This window comes from Erythranthe guttata, chromosome 6 (assembly GCF_056151865.1).
Source record: "Erythranthe guttata isolate IM_541 chromosome 6, IM_541, whole genome shotgun sequence".
In the NCBI taxonomy this organism is placed as follows: domain Eukaryota; kingdom Viridiplantae; phylum Streptophyta; class Magnoliopsida; order Lamiales; family Phrymaceae; genus Erythranthe; species Erythranthe guttata.
This window is the reverse complement of record NC_142538.1, coordinates 1,749,518-1,766,714: the sequence shown is the minus strand read 5'-3', so window position 1 is coordinate 1,766,714 and position 17,197 is coordinate 1,749,518. Positions and strand designations below refer to the sequence as shown.

Here is a 17,197-nt window from a genome sequence, read left to right as displayed (position 1 = left end):
GCCAATATGTGGAAGGTAGAAAAGTGGAGATTTTTGAATAATTATCCCTTGGAGTCGGTAGAAATGTTTTATAAGATCTTTCTTCTTCTTCGAAAAAAAAAAAAAAAAAAAAAAAAAATAGATATATATGCGCATCTTCATATATATCTATATATCTAAATTCTTCGATTAAAAAAAAAAAAAAAAAAAAAAAAATTAAAAAAAAAAAAAAAGAAGAAGAAGAATAGATTAGAAGGGAGAAATAAGGACTAGTTGTTGAATTGTGTTGAAAACTCGATCCATTGCCTCAAGGGCAAAAGTGTTGACGTGTGAATTTTGGAGAATCGAGTTTATTAAAGTCCCTAGAGGTGAATTTATTGTTTCAAACGCCTAGCTTTCAAATTTTGGCGTAATCACCTCAATTCAAGAAAATTAGCCACACATTCCCATATTACCTACCTCGGACCAAAGAGCCTAACAATTGAAAGCCACAAAGCCCCAATGATCCCAATAGCTTATTGTTCAATATTAGTTGAGTAAAATAATTTGGTGAGTATTTGGAGTCATATATATGCATGTAAGTATAAATTTTGTCTATCTTTAACTTGCAAATATTGGATACTTGAAGCAATTGTATGATTTGTGATTGTTGGTAATGGTGAGTGACTAAGTACCGTTGAATGTTAAACTTGCGAATACCTAGGAATTATCATCATAATTGCAAGTTCTGAAAACGCTAAGTTGACCCATCGATCTATGTAATGAGATGTATGGTTTTGTTTTGTGCTATTAATTTGATGTTACTTGAGGACAAGCAAAAGTTCAAGTTTGGGGGTGTGTTAAGTGTATATTTATACACTTAATTGTACCTTTTAATTGGAGCTTTTGATGTGTTTTTACGATAATTGGTGCTTAATTTGGTTATTATTTGTATTTAAGGGACAAATTGAAGAATTGGAAAAGTATGGGGTCAAAACTGCAATTTTGGAGAAAATATGGGCCAAAAGTGAAAAAATCAAAATTCTGAAGATTTAAAGCTCGGACCCCCGTCCCAGTTTTAGTGCAAATCGTGGGACCCCCGTCCGAGACTCCGAAATTGCGCAGAAAAGGGATTTTAATTGCACAAGGAAACTGCCTTCTTCCCCAAGTTCTTCACCCTATATAAGACCAAGTCAGGCACACAATTGGGGGTCTTCTTTTCGATCTTTTACCTTTTATTTTTATTTGGAGTTTTTATCTTTTCTACACGCAATCGAGGAGCAAGAGAACGAAGACGAAGACTTGACGAATCTTCATCCTAGTTTCCCTTTTCCTTTTCTTTTCTGATTTTTATGAATTTCCGTATTTTTATTATGCTTTTCGTTACGAACATGAGTAGCTAAGTTTTTATTCTAGGATTTTATTGGAACCCTATGTGGTGATTCGAACCTCTTATTCGACTTTTATGCAAGTTTAATTTTTCGATTATTTCTTCTATCTTGATCTTATTTAGTGCATGAGCGTAGCTAACTTATGTTGCTATTTGTTATTGTTAGAATTGATTGACAGATCGTTTTAATAATTAGAACAGGGATAGAAGAGCCTTCGAGTAGTTTTTCACCGAATGCGTGTGTTGATTGCATGTATTATCGTAGACATACAGATAATACCTTAGGTAGCCGTTTGCGAGACTTGTTATTTAATGCTTTATTTATATTAGGTTTGCATAGGCATATAGTGAATCTTTTATGAATAATAGGTTTATAGCGCAGCGACAGCTGGTTATGAATAATTTCGTGTCTTGGGTTAATAATCGGGAATCGTAACTTGCATAATAGGAGATTAGTTGGGTGAAGAATTATCGCATAGGGGGAAGACAAAATCCTAGATCCGTTTATTATTGATATTTTCTCGTGATTACTTGCTTTCTCAATTAGTTTAATTTATTTAGTTAATTAATTTGACAACCCTGCGTAGGCTGGATAAAAATAACAATTGTGAGAATTTGGTACTTAGGATTAAATAATTTGCGTATTCCCTGTGGGATCGACATCCGACTCTCACGAGTCTACTTTACTACTTGTTTGCGATACGTACACTTGCGTGTTGGTATTTAGCACCCAACAAGTTTTTGGCGCCGTTGCCGGGGAATACGGCTAAATTATTTATTTATCCTAATATTAAATTTGAGCAATTTTTCTTACTTCAGCCATTTTTTTTTTTATTTGTTTAATTATTTTATTTTTATTTTGTAGGTACTTTTTATGCGAAGAGGACACGATACGAGCTTGCTACCTCTCGATCCCGAAATTGAGCGAACGTTTAGGCAAGCCAGGAGAAATCAAAGGTTAGCTCAAAACGCTCCCGCAACAATGGAAGAAGAGATTAACCGTGGGGAAGGTGACCAAAGGCGCCCACCGAATGCGGCAGGAGAAATCGTCAACGAGCAAAACCAACGCCAGCTAATTAATCCACCACCTCGTCAACGAGCCTTGCATGAGTACACCGTTCCGACACTAAATGGGTTTCAATCAAGTATCCAGCAGCCCCCCATTGAAGCCAACAATTTTGAAATTCGAGCGGGACTCCTCACTATGCTCCAAAACAATGGTTTATTCAGCGGATTGGCTCATGAAGATCCACATCTCCACTTGGTCAATTTTCTCGAGACGTGTGATTCGCACAAAATGAACGGAGTATCACCCGAAGCACTGCAACTCCGCCTGTTCAAGCATTCCTTACAAGGCGCAGCCCGAGAATGGTTACAAACTCGCGCACCGCATTCCATCTCGTCTTGGGCCCAGCTAGCACAACTTTTCATGAACACATACAACTCCCCAACAAAAACTGAGAGAATCCGGAGAGAAATTCAAAATTTCATACAAGAAGCCGGTGAAGCACTATTCGAGACGTGGGAGCGGTTCAAACAGCTAGTAAGGAGGTGCCCGAATCACGGACTTCAAGAGTGGCGCCAACTGCAAATATTTTACGATGGGCTGCAAGACAACTCAAGGACAGTGCTCGACTCTGCAGCTGGAGGTATGTTCATGAGTTTGACCTATGACGAAGCATACGAACTTTTGGAGCGAATCGCCAGAAATAAATACATGCGGGCATCGGATCGGTCAAACAGCGGAGCCGTTAAAACGAGTGGAATTTTGGAGTTAGACGGGGTCACTGCAATCACGGCCCAGTTAGAAAAACTATCGAAGCAAGTAGCGGCTTTGCAGACTCAGCAAGTCCACACAGTCCAAGTTCCCGACCAACGCATAGAAGAAACGGAGTCTCTGAATTATGTGCATGACACCAACCGTCAACAGAGGAACCCGTACTCCAACACGTACAACCCCGGATGGAAGGATCACCCTAACTTTGGGTGGGGAGGAAATCAGCAAGGACCAAGGCAAACACCACCTCAAGGTCAACCGCCTAATTATTCACGACCAGCGCCCGGCTTCCAAAATCCGCCTCAAGCTCAACCTCAAGGCGGAGATCTCGCAAACATCTTGGCACAGTTCATGACAACCACCCAAGCCTCCATCCGAAACTTGGAAACACAGATGGGTCAACTTGCAACCCAACTAACAGCGAGGCCATCGGGAGCACTGCCATCAAACACGGAAGATCCTCGGAAGAACAACATCGAGCAGTGCAACGCTGTAAGTTTAAGGAACGGGAGACAATTGGAGGAGGCCCCACGAAAGGAGAAGCAAAACACAGTAATTGAGGAGCCGAATGTGATTTGGAAAAAGGAAGCAACTCGTAAAGAACCACCATCACCCACAGTGAACTCGCGAGTCCCTCAAGTCCCATATCCTCAAAAGCTTAAAAAGAAGAAGCTCGATGCCGAACACCAAGGATTCTTGGACAAGCTGAAGGAAATCCACATCAACATTCCGTTTATCGAAGCCATTCAAAAGATGCCAAAGTGGGTGAAATTCCTCAAGGAGCTCGTGACAAAGAGGAATAAATTGCAAGGGAACGAGATCATCCAACTCACGGAGCAATGCAGTGAAATTCTTGTACGGCCTCTTCCACAAAAACTTGGCGATCCAGGTAAGTTCACTATCCCTTGCACTATTGGAGGTAGAAATTTTAGGTCACTCATTGATTTAGGTGCTAGCATTAACCTTATGCCTTATTCCATTTACAAAAATCTTGGGTTAGGTGAGATTGAACTTACATTGTTTTAAATGTTTATTTTATGTTGAAATAGGGTCTTTATTTTTGTGTACGTAAAGATTAGTAGATTGGTGCCCACCCTTGGCCAGCTGGGTAGGTACTTTTAAATAGGGCTATAGGACTGTGTTATATAAATGCCATTCATTTCTGGATCTTTTGTAAGAAAGAAAGATAAGATGTATTGAATCATATTTATATTACTATTAATGTCTTAAATATTTTTACTTTTCTTAGAATTGACTTTTTGAATTTTATTAAATTCAAATCGGGTAACTCTCTCTTCCTATGACCTGTCCTAAGGAGTGTGTATAATAATATCTTGTTTTGTTTAATAAATAAGTTTTAAAGTAAAATTTATAAATAAAAAATTAGTCATTAGGGTTTTTTAAGTTGCCCTCCATTTTGTTTATTTTATTATAAAGAATTATTTTCGAAAAAGAGATGCTACTTGCTATTTACATAGAAGTGGGGGCGAAAATTAAATAAAAATAAAAATTGGGAATATTAAATTCCACGTGAAATTATTTGATTAACAGCCGTTGATGATTTTGATCAACGGCCGTTCCTTGTTGTTGGTAGGCCAATAAACAATTCAGTCTCCACCTCCGCGGTCTGTGTAATTTGGCTATAACTCCCAATTTCTCGTTGTTTCTCTAGCGCGTGTGTTTTCCACGACTCCATCTGCGAGTATTATTATTATGAAAAGAAAAAAGAAAACGGCTGTCAGTTATGGGTCGCAATATGGCATCAGTTTTGGGTCGGGCTGGGCTGATAGTTTAGATTGGGCTGACTTTGTGGTGGATAGTATTTAAACGGGTCGTGGGTCAAGTAAATCAAAACCGGTCCAATAAAAGAAAATCCAAAATAATTTTATTTAAAATCAGTTTGTATTTTTGTTTCAAAATTTATGATAAGAATACTAAGTGAAAATAGATTTTTTATATATACCGAACATTGAAATAAGAATTAAAATCAATAAAATTCCACTAAATATGCATTAGTTAAATCTGGTAAAAAATGTAAACAATTAGAAATATTACCTTTTCAAGCAATCTTTCATTTTCTTCTAACAGAATCTTTTCCTAAAATTCACGAGAACGAGTTTTTAAGCACCGTAAAAGTTCGGAAATGGTACTGTAAAATAAATTATACATTAGTGGTACGAAGATCGAATCGTACCTTTGCATGTAATTTTTCTATTTCCTCCTTGAAAAGTTGAGCCTGGATTCAATATAAACAAGAACAGTTAATATTAAATAAACTAATTTTACTCTACTGATAAAAAAAAAAACACTAATTTTACTCTCAAGAAAAGATTATATAATATACATATATATATATATGTATGTATGTATGTATGTATACCTTTCTGGATCTTATGGTGTTAATGGTTTTCTCGAGCTTGTTTTCAGTTTCTTGAAGTTCTTCCATGGAACAGTCACCCAAATTGTGCCCTAAAAGCTTCCTGATCATATATACAAAAAGCCCACATAATATTTTAATTTAATTAATTAAGTGTATATATAAATATATATATAGAGAGAGAGAGATAGAGAGCTCCACAATTGATCAAAATGAAAAGGAAAAAACTAATAAAACAAAACCTGTGTGAATTCTCTAATAGCTCTATCTTCTTTGACATTAATTCTGCTTCATTCTTTAATTGCTGCAACAACATTAATCATGTATCAAAATACTAATTAGTTCTAACTTCTAACACTCCTGTTACATCTTAGGTTAAATGAAATCCTTATACTATATATAAGCTTGAAGCAAAATTTAATTTATGTATTCGATCACCTTACACAAATTTAATTGTTTTGTGTAATTAAATAAAAAGATTACAACGAAGCAATTAAACGAATAGTTAGTGTTGGAGTTGTCAACAAATGAAATAATATTACTGTGAGAGCTAATTATAAAAACACATACACATTGAAATATTTCAGTAGTAAAGTCATGAAATTAAACCTGCATGTGTTCTTCAACTTCAATGCCTGTATTTCGGTTTCTTCTAGATTCCAGATATTTCTGTATTGACTTCTGCATGCTGACATTTTATAGACAAGATATTCATCACTAGAAGCATATATATACAATATACATAAATTGCAAGAAGATCAAAAGAATTGCCATGTTGATAATAGAAATGGAAGGTATGTCAATTGATAAATTAAATTCAAAGCTCGTTACGGGGAGTTTGAAATGAAGGATATGGACGAAGCAAGAGAATATTAATTAAATCTATTGCCACTCCACTTAATTATACCTCAATTCAAATCGAGTACAATTCAACCATTCTTTGTGCAATCTGACTCGAACCACGATTAAATCTTTGTGCAATTGTTTTGGTTTTGTTTTTCTGAATTTGAAATAACACACTTTAGGTTGTATAATTACACACATTTGCAAGCTGTTTTCAAAGCAATAGCTACTAATCCTAATCAACAAATCAAAATAATAGATTTCGTACCGTTAACCTAACCGTTCTTCAATTAGTTATCACTAAATACAACAATTATTGACAAATTAATATTCAAAATTAAGTTTCTTCCCTTGATTAATTTATTCATTTTTTTTTTTTTTATTATACTGGTACAAGTCCAGCTTGAAAGCACAAGATCCTGAAGTAACTAAAGTCAAATCGTACCGTGTACTAAAAAATTTCCATCAATCACCATATATATAGCTTACTACTGTATTTATCATCAGTACTAAAGCAACCTCAAAGCAAATATATATACATACATATATATAATATAAATAAAAAGAATGTAATGAAAAACTTATAAGTTGGAAAATAAATAAGTTGCTTACTTGGAGCTTGAGAATTCATAGAGTCTGCCCTTTGGAGAGAAAATAATCAAAGCAACTTCAGCATCACAAAGAACAGATAGTTCATAAGCCTTCTTCAACATCCCATTTCTTCTCTTTGAAAAACTCACTTGCCTGCTTGATGCGTTCTCTATTCTCTTCATTTCTACCTTTCCTCTCACCATTTCTATTTTTTTTCCTCGATCTCTGCAAATTCTTATTTCAACATAATTAATATTGTCTTCTTATAATAATTATTATTATAAAATATAATTAAAGATCTATCCCTTCTTCTTTTTTTTTCCCTCAACAGCCCTAAATAATTTAAAATAGCTAACACTTCAGAGAGAGAGAGAGAGAGAGAGAGAGACTCATGCAGGTGTTCAAATGTATATGCAAATTCCACACACTACTAGATTATCAGAACCCCTAAAAAAAACCCTAGCTATATATATATAGGGAAAAAGTTGCAGATCAATAGGTATTAAAAACTCACCTTAATTAGAACAAACGAGAAGAAGCTATGAACCCTAGCTTCTTTTTTCCAGAATATAGATAATAGTCAAAAGCAAATGTGAAAACCCCAATTAAAGGGAAGAACAATGAAACAACAAATTGAGGCAGAAAATCAAATCAAATGTTCAAAGCACGGATTACGAGATTGTTAGCTCAGAATAGGAATACTAGCATGAAACTTTTGTTTCAAGAATTTACAGTGGGGGTGAGTGGCCAAACATGTAATAAGATTCCTCAACAATCTTTATTTTCAGACCACACAACCCCAACATTTCCGTATTCAACTATTAATCATCATCATCATATATATATATGGGTCCATTTGATATACACCCCTAGAATGGAAAATATATAGGGATAAGTCCACCCCTAAAATTCTTTCTTTGAGATACCCCCTGGAGGGGCAAAAGTACTATTGTGCCCTTATTTATAATTTTTGCCCAACTGCATTCAGCATTTTGACAACTACATTCAGCATAATAGCCAACTGCATTCAGCATTTTGCCAACTGCATTCAGTATAATAGGCAACTGCATTTAGCATTTTTGGAGCTGCATTTATCATTTTTCAGAATTTTTAATAAAAAATTATAATTTTTTATTTTATTATTATTTTTCATTTTTTATTTTTTATTTTTATTATTTATTTTAATTTTTTTTATTTTTAAAATTTTTCATATTTTCTAATTACTTACTTTTTTAATTATTTTTTTTTATTTTTTATTTTTTTAATTTTTAATTTTTTTTTAAATTTTTTTTATTTTAAAAAATATTTTTTCTATAAAATTTCCTGTACATAACTTGACTACATGTGACTATAGTATATATAGTCACGTACCTTTTTTTTTACTCCAAAGTTATATCTAGTCATGTACCTTTTTTCACCCCAAAATTATATAGTTATATATAGTCGACCGACTATGTATACCGCTAATTATATACGAAAAGGAACTTCATCGACACCAACAACAAAAATCACAATTTAATTATTGATATTATAAATCAACTTGTACAAATATAGATCGAAATAAATATTGATATTATATATCAAATTGTACAAATATAGATCGAAATACACAATCACATGCATATGTTCTTCAATAAAGAACAAAATCATCATCATCACTCAATATTAAAAACACACATAACCCAGACATGACTACATGTTACTATATGTTACTATACATGACTATAGTAACATGTAGTCATGTTACTATATGTTACTATATATGACTATAGTAACATATAGTAATGTTACTATATATGACTATGTAACATATAGTCAGGTTACCATATATGTAGTAATGTTACTATATATGACTATAGTAACATGTAGTAAAGCACTTCTCCCCGTCATTTCTTACTGTATAGAAGTGGCAAAAACAACAATCCCTGTAGCAAAGAAAATACCAGTTAGAGAAAACGAAAAGCAAAAAGTCTTGCGACAAAAAAAATACGAGTTAAAGAGAAAAATGGAACATGCGAGTTAGATTACACGAAAAATACAAAAAAAATGTTAATTTTTTGTACTGAAATCGCTACAAATGACTATAGTATACTACAAATTCTATAGTCATATATAGTTATATGTAGCCATGACTACATATGACTGTATATGACTACATACAATTTTTAATCTCGATTATATCTTTCTTCGAAATAATTGTTTTATTGCGACAGAAGAAACGGCAAGTTTAAGAACAAATCTGCGAACGAACTCATAAGAAGCCAACACAAAATCGAAAGCACAAAAAAATAAAAATAAAATCAAAATGGAATCAGTAATAGAAACATACATCAAACTATATACACTCATATATATATATGGATCATGGATTTGTTTATTCAAAGCTTTCACCAGCCAAAAATAAAATATTAAATAAAATCTAGTCCTCTGTAATTTTATGTAATAATAATAATAAATAAAAAAACCCATCAAATCAATTGAAAAGTCAGCCTTCTCTGTAATTTGGCCATCAAACGCACGTACAAAACAATGATCAAAATATCAGTAATAATAACTTACAATTTTAGCAAAATAACTTACAATTTTAGCAACACGTTTCATCTGTGACAGCAAGGTTAAGGAGAGTGACGAGCGCAGCTTCGTTGGCGGAGGCGGAGTCGCATCAGAACATATTCACGGCGCCGAAATAGAGGTGAAATAGAATCTAGATGCCAATGTTTCTCTCGAAACATCTTCCCTTCTTGTGGTCTCAGATCTCGCAACGGCGGCGCCGGCGACAGAGACTCGCCAATAGGTACTACAAATCATCTCCAAACTCCGACGATTTGATGGCGGTGAGAGCTTCGGTGAGAGTGGCGGAGGAACAGAGGGAAACAAAGCGGCGGTTTGCCTAGGAGAGCTCGGCCGCTAATAATCGCGGCGGAATGAGAAATATCACGGCAACGGCACGAGAGAAGATATCCAGAGAAGAGAGAGTGAGAGAGGGCTAGGGTTTGGGGAGTGGAGAGAGAACGCTGAATGAATATGAATTGGGGACCAACGTGGATTCTAAATACTGATTCTATAAGGGCATAATAGGTACTTCAAGTGTGCTCAGGGGGGTCTACCAAATTAAGATTAAAATTTGGGTTTTTAACTAGGACAAAAAAATCAATTGGACCTCCTCATATATATTTTAAAAACTAGGGGGTTATCACTCATTTACCCTATATATATATATATATATAATAAAGTGTACTGTGTGTGTGTTATTGTATATATTATGTTCCTCGTCTTTCTGTATATATCAAGTCTTACCCACAAAAAAGGAAATGCCCACAAAAGGATAAACCAAGAAAAAGCTATGTATAGCCTATCGGTGAAAATAAAAAATTAAAGCAAAAAGGAATATTTCTAACAGTATCTTATTCTTTTAGATCAATAATGCTTAATTACTATAAGGGATGATAAAAGAAAAGGTTTTTTTTTTTTTTTTTCACAATTATTCTTGAAAATCTGAGTTAACCGTAATTAATAGACAGAAAAGCAAGACAGGTGAGATAAAATTATTGAAATACGTGGGGTTCTAACGTCGACATCATCGTACTATGATGTGATGCGGCGACGAATGAGGTAATGACAGCAAACACTCTGATAAATCGTGCAACCGTTGATCACGTTGGGCAACGGGAGCCACAGGTAAGCTGGCAGGCCCCGCTTTGTTAATTTTGACTCCACGACAACATTTTTTAGTACCGCTGCTCGGTTTTTTATTTTGGGTGCATTTTTTTTTTGTTGGAGATAATTATATCTATCCCTCGATTATGATTTTTTCTTACACTTTTACCGTTATGGTATCAAATTCAACATAATCATCTAAATTTTGTGGAATGAGCTCTAGTTTGTACTCGTTTTGTGTAAAAATACAGTTTCTGATGCACCACAATCTGATATGTACAAGCCAAAAAAACACATCTTATGATCATCTTGCTTCAAGATGTGGAGTTCGAATGGGATAAAACGGGTTCAAAAGTGATAATATTTCATATAATCTCGAAAATTCCACTAAATTTGAAACCGCAAGGGTGGACATGTAAGAAAACTTATAGTTGATGGGTGATTGTAATTACCTAAATAGGAGGGAGTTTTCGTAATTTGACCATACATCAGAGGTGGTTGTAATTTACCCTTTTTTATTTGACAAAAAAAATTAACCTTATATCAGAGCCATGAGTTAAGTTCGTATGTTCGACTTGAAGTTAAATGTTGTTACCATGTTTTACGTGTTGTGTGATTAGATTGGAAATTATTGAATATAATAATTGAGTTTTGATTTGGATTGATGATTCCCCATGTTGTGATTAAATTTGATTTACGTTGAAAAATAGAAATCGAAAAAATAAAAAAATAAAAAATGGAGGAGCAGAAGCCCATTTAAATTAAATCTAGTTCAGAAGTGAATGGGCCTAATAATAATGTTCCTCTTTTGGGCCCAATAATCATGTTCCATAGCTGTTAATTAATTAAATTCTGAAACATACAGAAATATTATGAAGAGAAAAATGGGAGATCGGAAAAGACCGGCGAATACAGCAAACAAGAAGACGAAAATTGAGTGGCCATCCGTCAAACCCAAGTCTAATCTTCAAATCACTCGCCTCAAAGACGACGATCTCTTTACAGTATTACATCTTTCCTTTCAATTTCTTTCTTCATACGTTGCCCGTTCGTTTTTTATTTGCTAATTTTTTGTTCGTCGGAAAGTTATATCTGTGCATGATTGACCATTGATTTTATCTTTTTGTGATCAGTTTTTTGATTGTTGAAAATGATCATTTGATGGATTTTTTGTATTGTAGCTCCATATTGTTGAATTTCAATTGTTCCCATCACTTCATCAATTTTGCACGCTTTACCAAAATTTAGGTTTTGCAAAAGTGAATTTGAATATTTGGTTTAATATTTTGTGTAGTGGATGGAAGATTGTGCTTAATATACCAGTAATTTGTGATTCTGAGCTCCCAATTTTAATATCCAATACTAACATTGATGTAGTTTGTTTGATAATCCTTGTCGTTTTGGTTTGTGTTAATCAGATTCCAAACTATTTAACTTGTGATGAATCGAAAGCATTTATTACCACGGCCGAGTCAATTGGTTTTGTCCACCAAGGCAGCCTTGGTCCTACCAGAGGAGAAGCTTACAGAGACAATGATCGAATTTCTGTTGAAGATCCTATTCTTGCACAAGAAATATGGGAAGCTGGACTCGACAAATATTTTGCAAACTTCAAGATTCGAGGAAAAGTTGCGGTTGGTCTAAATCCTAATTTGAGATTTTACAGGTTTGTTGCACTTTCTGCATCCAATTTCACCTCCGTTTTGCTGTAGTTATGCCTTTTGTAATGGATTCTTGTCGTATATAGCTTATTACATAGTTGTATTATCTGGTTTGTACAATCTGTAGTTGCTTATCGATCCTATGTTTGTACTGACGAAGTATCTTTGATTTTCCGGACAAATATTATTAGTATTCTCTTTCACCTGCACTGGCAAATGGTGATTTACTTTCTGGAAATTTCGTGTTAGGTACACTGCTGGTCAGCGATTCGGAAGGCATATTGATGAAAGTGTTGATCTCGGTGAAGGGATGTGTACTCACTACACATTATTAATTTATCTAAGTGGTGACTCTGGTAAAACTAAACACAAGTTAAAGAACGAAGTTGGTTCTCGAGATTCTGCGGATCAATTGGTCGGAGGAGAGACTGTTTTCTATGGTCCAAGAAATGCTCTCGTAGCTGAGGTAAATTTTCGTTCATTATGCACTGTACTGTATCTCTCTCTCATGTGTACTAATATATATAATGCTGCACATCTACCGTAATTATATGAGTGAAGGGTTTATTTTAGAAGCCATGAAAGTAAATACGCTGCCCTTCTTTGGGTGGTTGTGGGTTTTTTAATGATAGAATGAATTCGAAACTTTTGTTCATTTGATTTGCATTAATTAAATTTGGTAAACATTCAAATGTGTACCCAAATATTTTTTGTCGTTCAACAGAGAGGTTTAGTGCATATAAACGGGACATCCTATCTATTATCCATGTTCATAAACGGGACATAAGTTCATTGAATTTAATTGTTGATGTAGATAGACCTAGCCGATGAAGTTCTTGTAAATTTATTCTGAAGTTAGGGCTGTTCTGTTATTTTGGTATATACCGTGTTTAATTCAATTAAATTTGAAATTAATTTTGTAGGTACCCCCTGCTGAAGGAATGGCTCTACTCCATGTTCACGGTCAAAAGTGCATGCTGCACGAAGCTCGTAATGTGAGTAAAGGCATCAAGTATGTCTTACGATCCGATGTTGTATTCGCCTAACGAGGGCAATTCCTCGGAATCATCTTCTTGTAAGTTTCTGATTTTCTCATTCATAAAAAAAAAATCTGATTTTTATCACTTAATATATATAATGTATCCACTTTGATGGGGGGTGTGTGTGTGTGTGTTTGATATGAAATTTATGTTCACAAAATCTTGAATTCTCCAATTTCGTTCCGATGGAATTGACGGCTGAGATGCATCAAGACCAGCTAAATGTGACACCAATTTAAGTGAATTATTTATTAAATTTAATATTATTTTGTAAATTGAAATCCACTCCCACGCCCTAGCAAAAGGGGAAAGTAGGTCAAGTGTTACTCTCCAATGGGAGAGAGAACCTCTCACCTCTCCCCACTATGACAGCTAAGTAAAGGACGCGTGTCAGCATCTGCTTAATGCTGTTTGGTCGTCTCGTCCCCACCCATAAGTGGACCCCACCGGCCCCTCATTAGTTGCATCAGGGAAGGGACCACCACACGCCTGCCTCGATAGTTGTACACGATTCAAACCCCAAAAAGCATGGCCCACATCCAACTTTTTGATAAAACTTTTTCTATGTTTGACTCCCCCCACCACCAAGCGGTGGGCCCACTTCGTCCGTCCCCACTTATCACGTGCACTGTCCTCTACTCACGTGCACTTAATTTAGTTGACCGCACGAGCTCATGACTAATATCTGCTTAACAACTCACCAGACTGTTTAACTCAATTAAATTAATCTGTGTGTGTTTTTTAAAGTTAGTGTGAAAATTTAAACATTTTTGGTTTTTTGTCCGTTGTTATTTAGTGTTGAAGAAACTATAGTTAAAAATCGTAAAAAAATGTAAAATAAAAGAAATATATATTTTAATTTCATTTTATTGGTTATTTCTGCAATTGAACTAGTTAATTAATTCTAGTTATATTGGATGTATAACTTGCAAAAAGAATATTATGAAAACCAATAGCGTCTCAAAATAAATACAATTGTGTGGTGAAATATATACGAATGTGCACTCTCGAATTCGGCCCTACAAATCTCTGAGAAAGCACTACATTGCAACAAGATAAAATTCATTTAGTTGTTAACTTTAAATTAAAATATAGAAACTTAGGAATTTTGTTTTAACTTTTTCAATAATAGCAAATTTAGAGGTGTTATGTGTGGCAAAAAAGAAATAAAATAAAGGGTAGATTACGGCCACCCCGGGTGGTAGATTACGGCCACCCCTGGTAAGTTCAAATTGCGAAAACCCCCATGTGTTGGAATTAAAACCACCATACAACCATGAATCTTCTTACACGTCCACTCTTACGGTGTCAAATTAAGTAGAATCTATTAAATTATGTAGAATATTCTCCAGTTTGTACCCATTTTACCCATTTGAGTTCCACATTTGAAACAAGATGATCATAAAACGTGTCTATTCCCTTATAAATATTAGATTGTTGTGCATCAGAAACTGCTGATCTTTTGCACAAAACGATCACAAACTAGAGAGCATTCCACATAATCTAGAATATTACATTGAATTCAACACGAGTAATAAGATTTATAGTTGATGCGTGATTGTAATTACGCGAATATAAAGGGTATTCTGGTAATTTGACATAATTGTAATTTATCCTAAAATAAAAGCAGCAAGTTGACTGGGTGTGTCTCAAGAATTACAGCTAATGATAACTAATAAGAATTCTTATCCTAAGAAGACATCAATTTAATTGCCATTTTTTCACATTAGATTTTCTAAAAATCAGGAAAATGGGATTCAACAATTGCTCTAAATGTCAAGTTATTTACAATCTGAAGCATGCCTAGATTACAAATTAAAATAAAATAAAAACATAAAAATTAAGAAAAGGCCTAATACACTGTTAAACAATCTGATACGACAAATCAATATTAAAAATCTCAAAATTCTATGGCCGAAAACCCTAATTTCATTTCAGAGATGTGTTCACATAAATCTATGATTCAGGATTCAGGGGATGGGGTTTGGTCGTGATTCCCTGCGGCAGAACCCACCATAAACTGAAGCTCCCTCTTCTCGTAAACCTCTAAAGAAAAATCCCTAAGCATCTGCGTCGAATTTCTTGTACCTGCCGCTACTTCTGTAGTACCCACCGTAGAAATTGAACTGGCTGCCATTGTCGTTGCTCCTATTTTGTCGCTACTGCCACTACTTTTGTTTGCTCCCATCTCAGCCTCACCGTTTCCGCCGCCGGTGGGAACGCCAAAACTCATGAAATTAGATATCGGCCTCCCGGAGACGTTGTAAACCGGGGTTGCGGTGGCCGGTATGGCCCAGAACTGCGGCTGGCTCGACGGCCCCGCCGCGGTAACTGCGGCGGCTCCGGCGGAAGGTGGGATCATGAAAAAAGTTCCACTGGGAAACACCGGAACCAGTCCTTGTGGAGTAATGGGGGCCACGGGGGCGAAACTGGAAGCATCGTTACCGTTACCGTCGTAAAACTCGCTGTTCGAAGCCCTTTTCCTCCGCTTCCTTGGAGTTTCCGGGCCGGATGCGGCGGCGGCGGCGGCGGCGGCGGAGGTAGGGGTTGTCGGGATTTTCAGCGTGCCGTTAACCGAGACAGCTATCGCGGGTACGGTGCCTGTGCCGGTGGCTTCGATGATGGCCGGCTCAGCTCGCTCGAGTAGCCAGCGAATGGTCTCGCCGTCGGATTTGTGGCCGAGCTCCCGCGTCAGTTGGAATATACGAGCTGCGCACGCCGCCGGCATCCGTATCCTGCGGCCGCGGCCCTCCACCTTCGTGTGCCGGTCCTTGCTCGACCTCTTCGGCGGAGCAACCACCATCGCCGTCACTGGAGGATTCGAGATCCCACCTTCCTGAACGGAGCCCTCCGATGGCTCGTCCTTCAAAAGTGCCACGACGTTGCAACGCTGCGCCGGAGGTGGCGATGCGCCGGAGTTCTCCGCCGGACCGACGGCGGTGATGGTGTAGTCGTTCGAGAGGAGTGGGTCGGCGGGGAGGGCGGTGACATCATCGTCGTCGTCATCATTTCGGGTTTCAAGATTTTGGTGGTGGGTGGTGGTGGTGGGGTGGTGGCGGTGGCGGTGGTGGGGGAGAATTGAAGCCATGTGTATAATTTTGTTGGTGGAGAAAAAAATAAAAATTGGACCCACTTTTTATCTAACGGGTGATGCAGAGTAAAAGGGGGACCCTCCCCCAAACAAAACCTATATAGTGCGGTGTAGGGAGAATCAACGGTGAATGTGTGTTTAGTGAGTTAATTGTGACCTTACGATGACGACACGTGGTGGGGCCCCTTCCTGTTAGGGGTGGTAACGTAATTAATTTGGTCAAACTTTGAGGTGATTACGAGATTATATTAATTTTGAGTTTGGATTTTATTGGGGGTGCTATGAATATTACCTTAAGATTATAAATTGTTGTTGGGCCAAAATTTGTATTGATGTGGGCCGGGCCTTTATATATAATAGTAAATATAGCCCAAATAAATTCTGAAAGCCCTTTCACATAAATCGTTCACCAAATTTATTTTTAAAAATTCATCCAACAAAATTTATTTTATGTTTCCTACTAAATGGCTTCATTCCACTTTGCACCCTTGAAATATACTATTTTGGCACTTTGCACTCTCGAAACAAATTAATATCACTTTGCACCCTCGAAACACAATATATCATGCATAATGCACCCCGCGTGAGTTTTTAAAGCTAATAAAGGTAATTTAATATTTTTAGTGGTATTTAAAAATTATATTTTCTTCCAAATAGTTCTACTTAATATTTTCACCAATTACAATAAAATATATATCAATTGAGTAATTTAATAATTAAAGTTTATTTGATTTGATTTCGTAAGAAAATTTTTTTTTTCAATTATTCGGTGTGATTTTTATTTTTTCTCACTTCGTGCACTCGAAATTAGG

The 17,197-nt window shown here is 35.9% G+C and overlaps 3 protein-coding genes across 4 annotated transcripts; 1 reads left to right on the top strand and 2 right to left on the bottom strand.

The window, feature by feature from the left end:
• Positions 1 to 4,521: 4,521 nt before the first annotated feature.
• Positions 4,522 to 7,774, bottom strand: LOC105971673 (MADS-box protein AGL42). Of its 2 annotated transcripts, none has more exons than XM_012996537.2 (8): positions 7,451 to 7,774; positions 6,958 to 7,161; positions 6,112 to 6,190; positions 5,745 to 5,806; positions 5,506 to 5,605; positions 5,320 to 5,361; positions 5,181 to 5,222; positions 4,522 to 4,821 (listed from the first exon to the last, which is right to left on the bottom strand). In XM_012996537.2, the coding sequence occupies exons 2-8, from the start codon at positions 7,137 to 7,139 to the stop codon at positions 4,693 to 4,695; spliced, it is 636 nt and encodes a 211-aa protein (XP_012851991.1). In that variant the 5' UTR covers positions 7,140 to 7,161; positions 7,451 to 7,774; the 3' UTR covers positions 4,522 to 4,692. The 2 variants fall into 2 exon arrangements, with proteins under 2 accessions (XP_012851991.1, XP_088675439.1); XM_088819313.1 differs by having other exon boundaries at positions 6,958 to 7,170; positions 7,451 to 7,589.
• Positions 7,775 to 11,416: 3,642 nt separating this feature from the next.
• Positions 11,417 to 13,454, top strand: LOC105971672 (2-oxoglutarate (2OG) and Fe(II)-dependent oxygenase superfamily protein). The gene is made up of 4 exons (XM_012996536.2): positions 11,417 to 11,597; positions 12,012 to 12,259; positions 12,504 to 12,720; positions 13,178 to 13,454. Exons 1-4 carry the CDS (start codon positions 11,466 to 11,468, stop codon positions 13,298 to 13,300), a joined length of 720 nt encoding a protein of 239 aa, XP_012851990.2. The 5' UTR covers positions 11,417 to 11,465; the 3' UTR covers positions 13,301 to 13,454.
• A 1,571-nt stretch (positions 13,455 to 15,025) lies between these two features.
• On the bottom strand, positions 15,026 to 16,807 carry LOC105971661 (TCP family transcription factor). Its single transcript, XM_012996525.2, has one exon. The coding sequence runs from the start codon at positions 16,380 to 16,382 to the stop codon at positions 15,258 to 15,260; it is 1,125 nt and encodes a 374-aa protein (XP_012851979.2). The 5' UTR covers positions 16,383 to 16,807; the 3' UTR covers positions 15,026 to 15,257.
• Between the last annotated feature and the right edge of the window lie 390 nt (positions 16,808 to 17,197).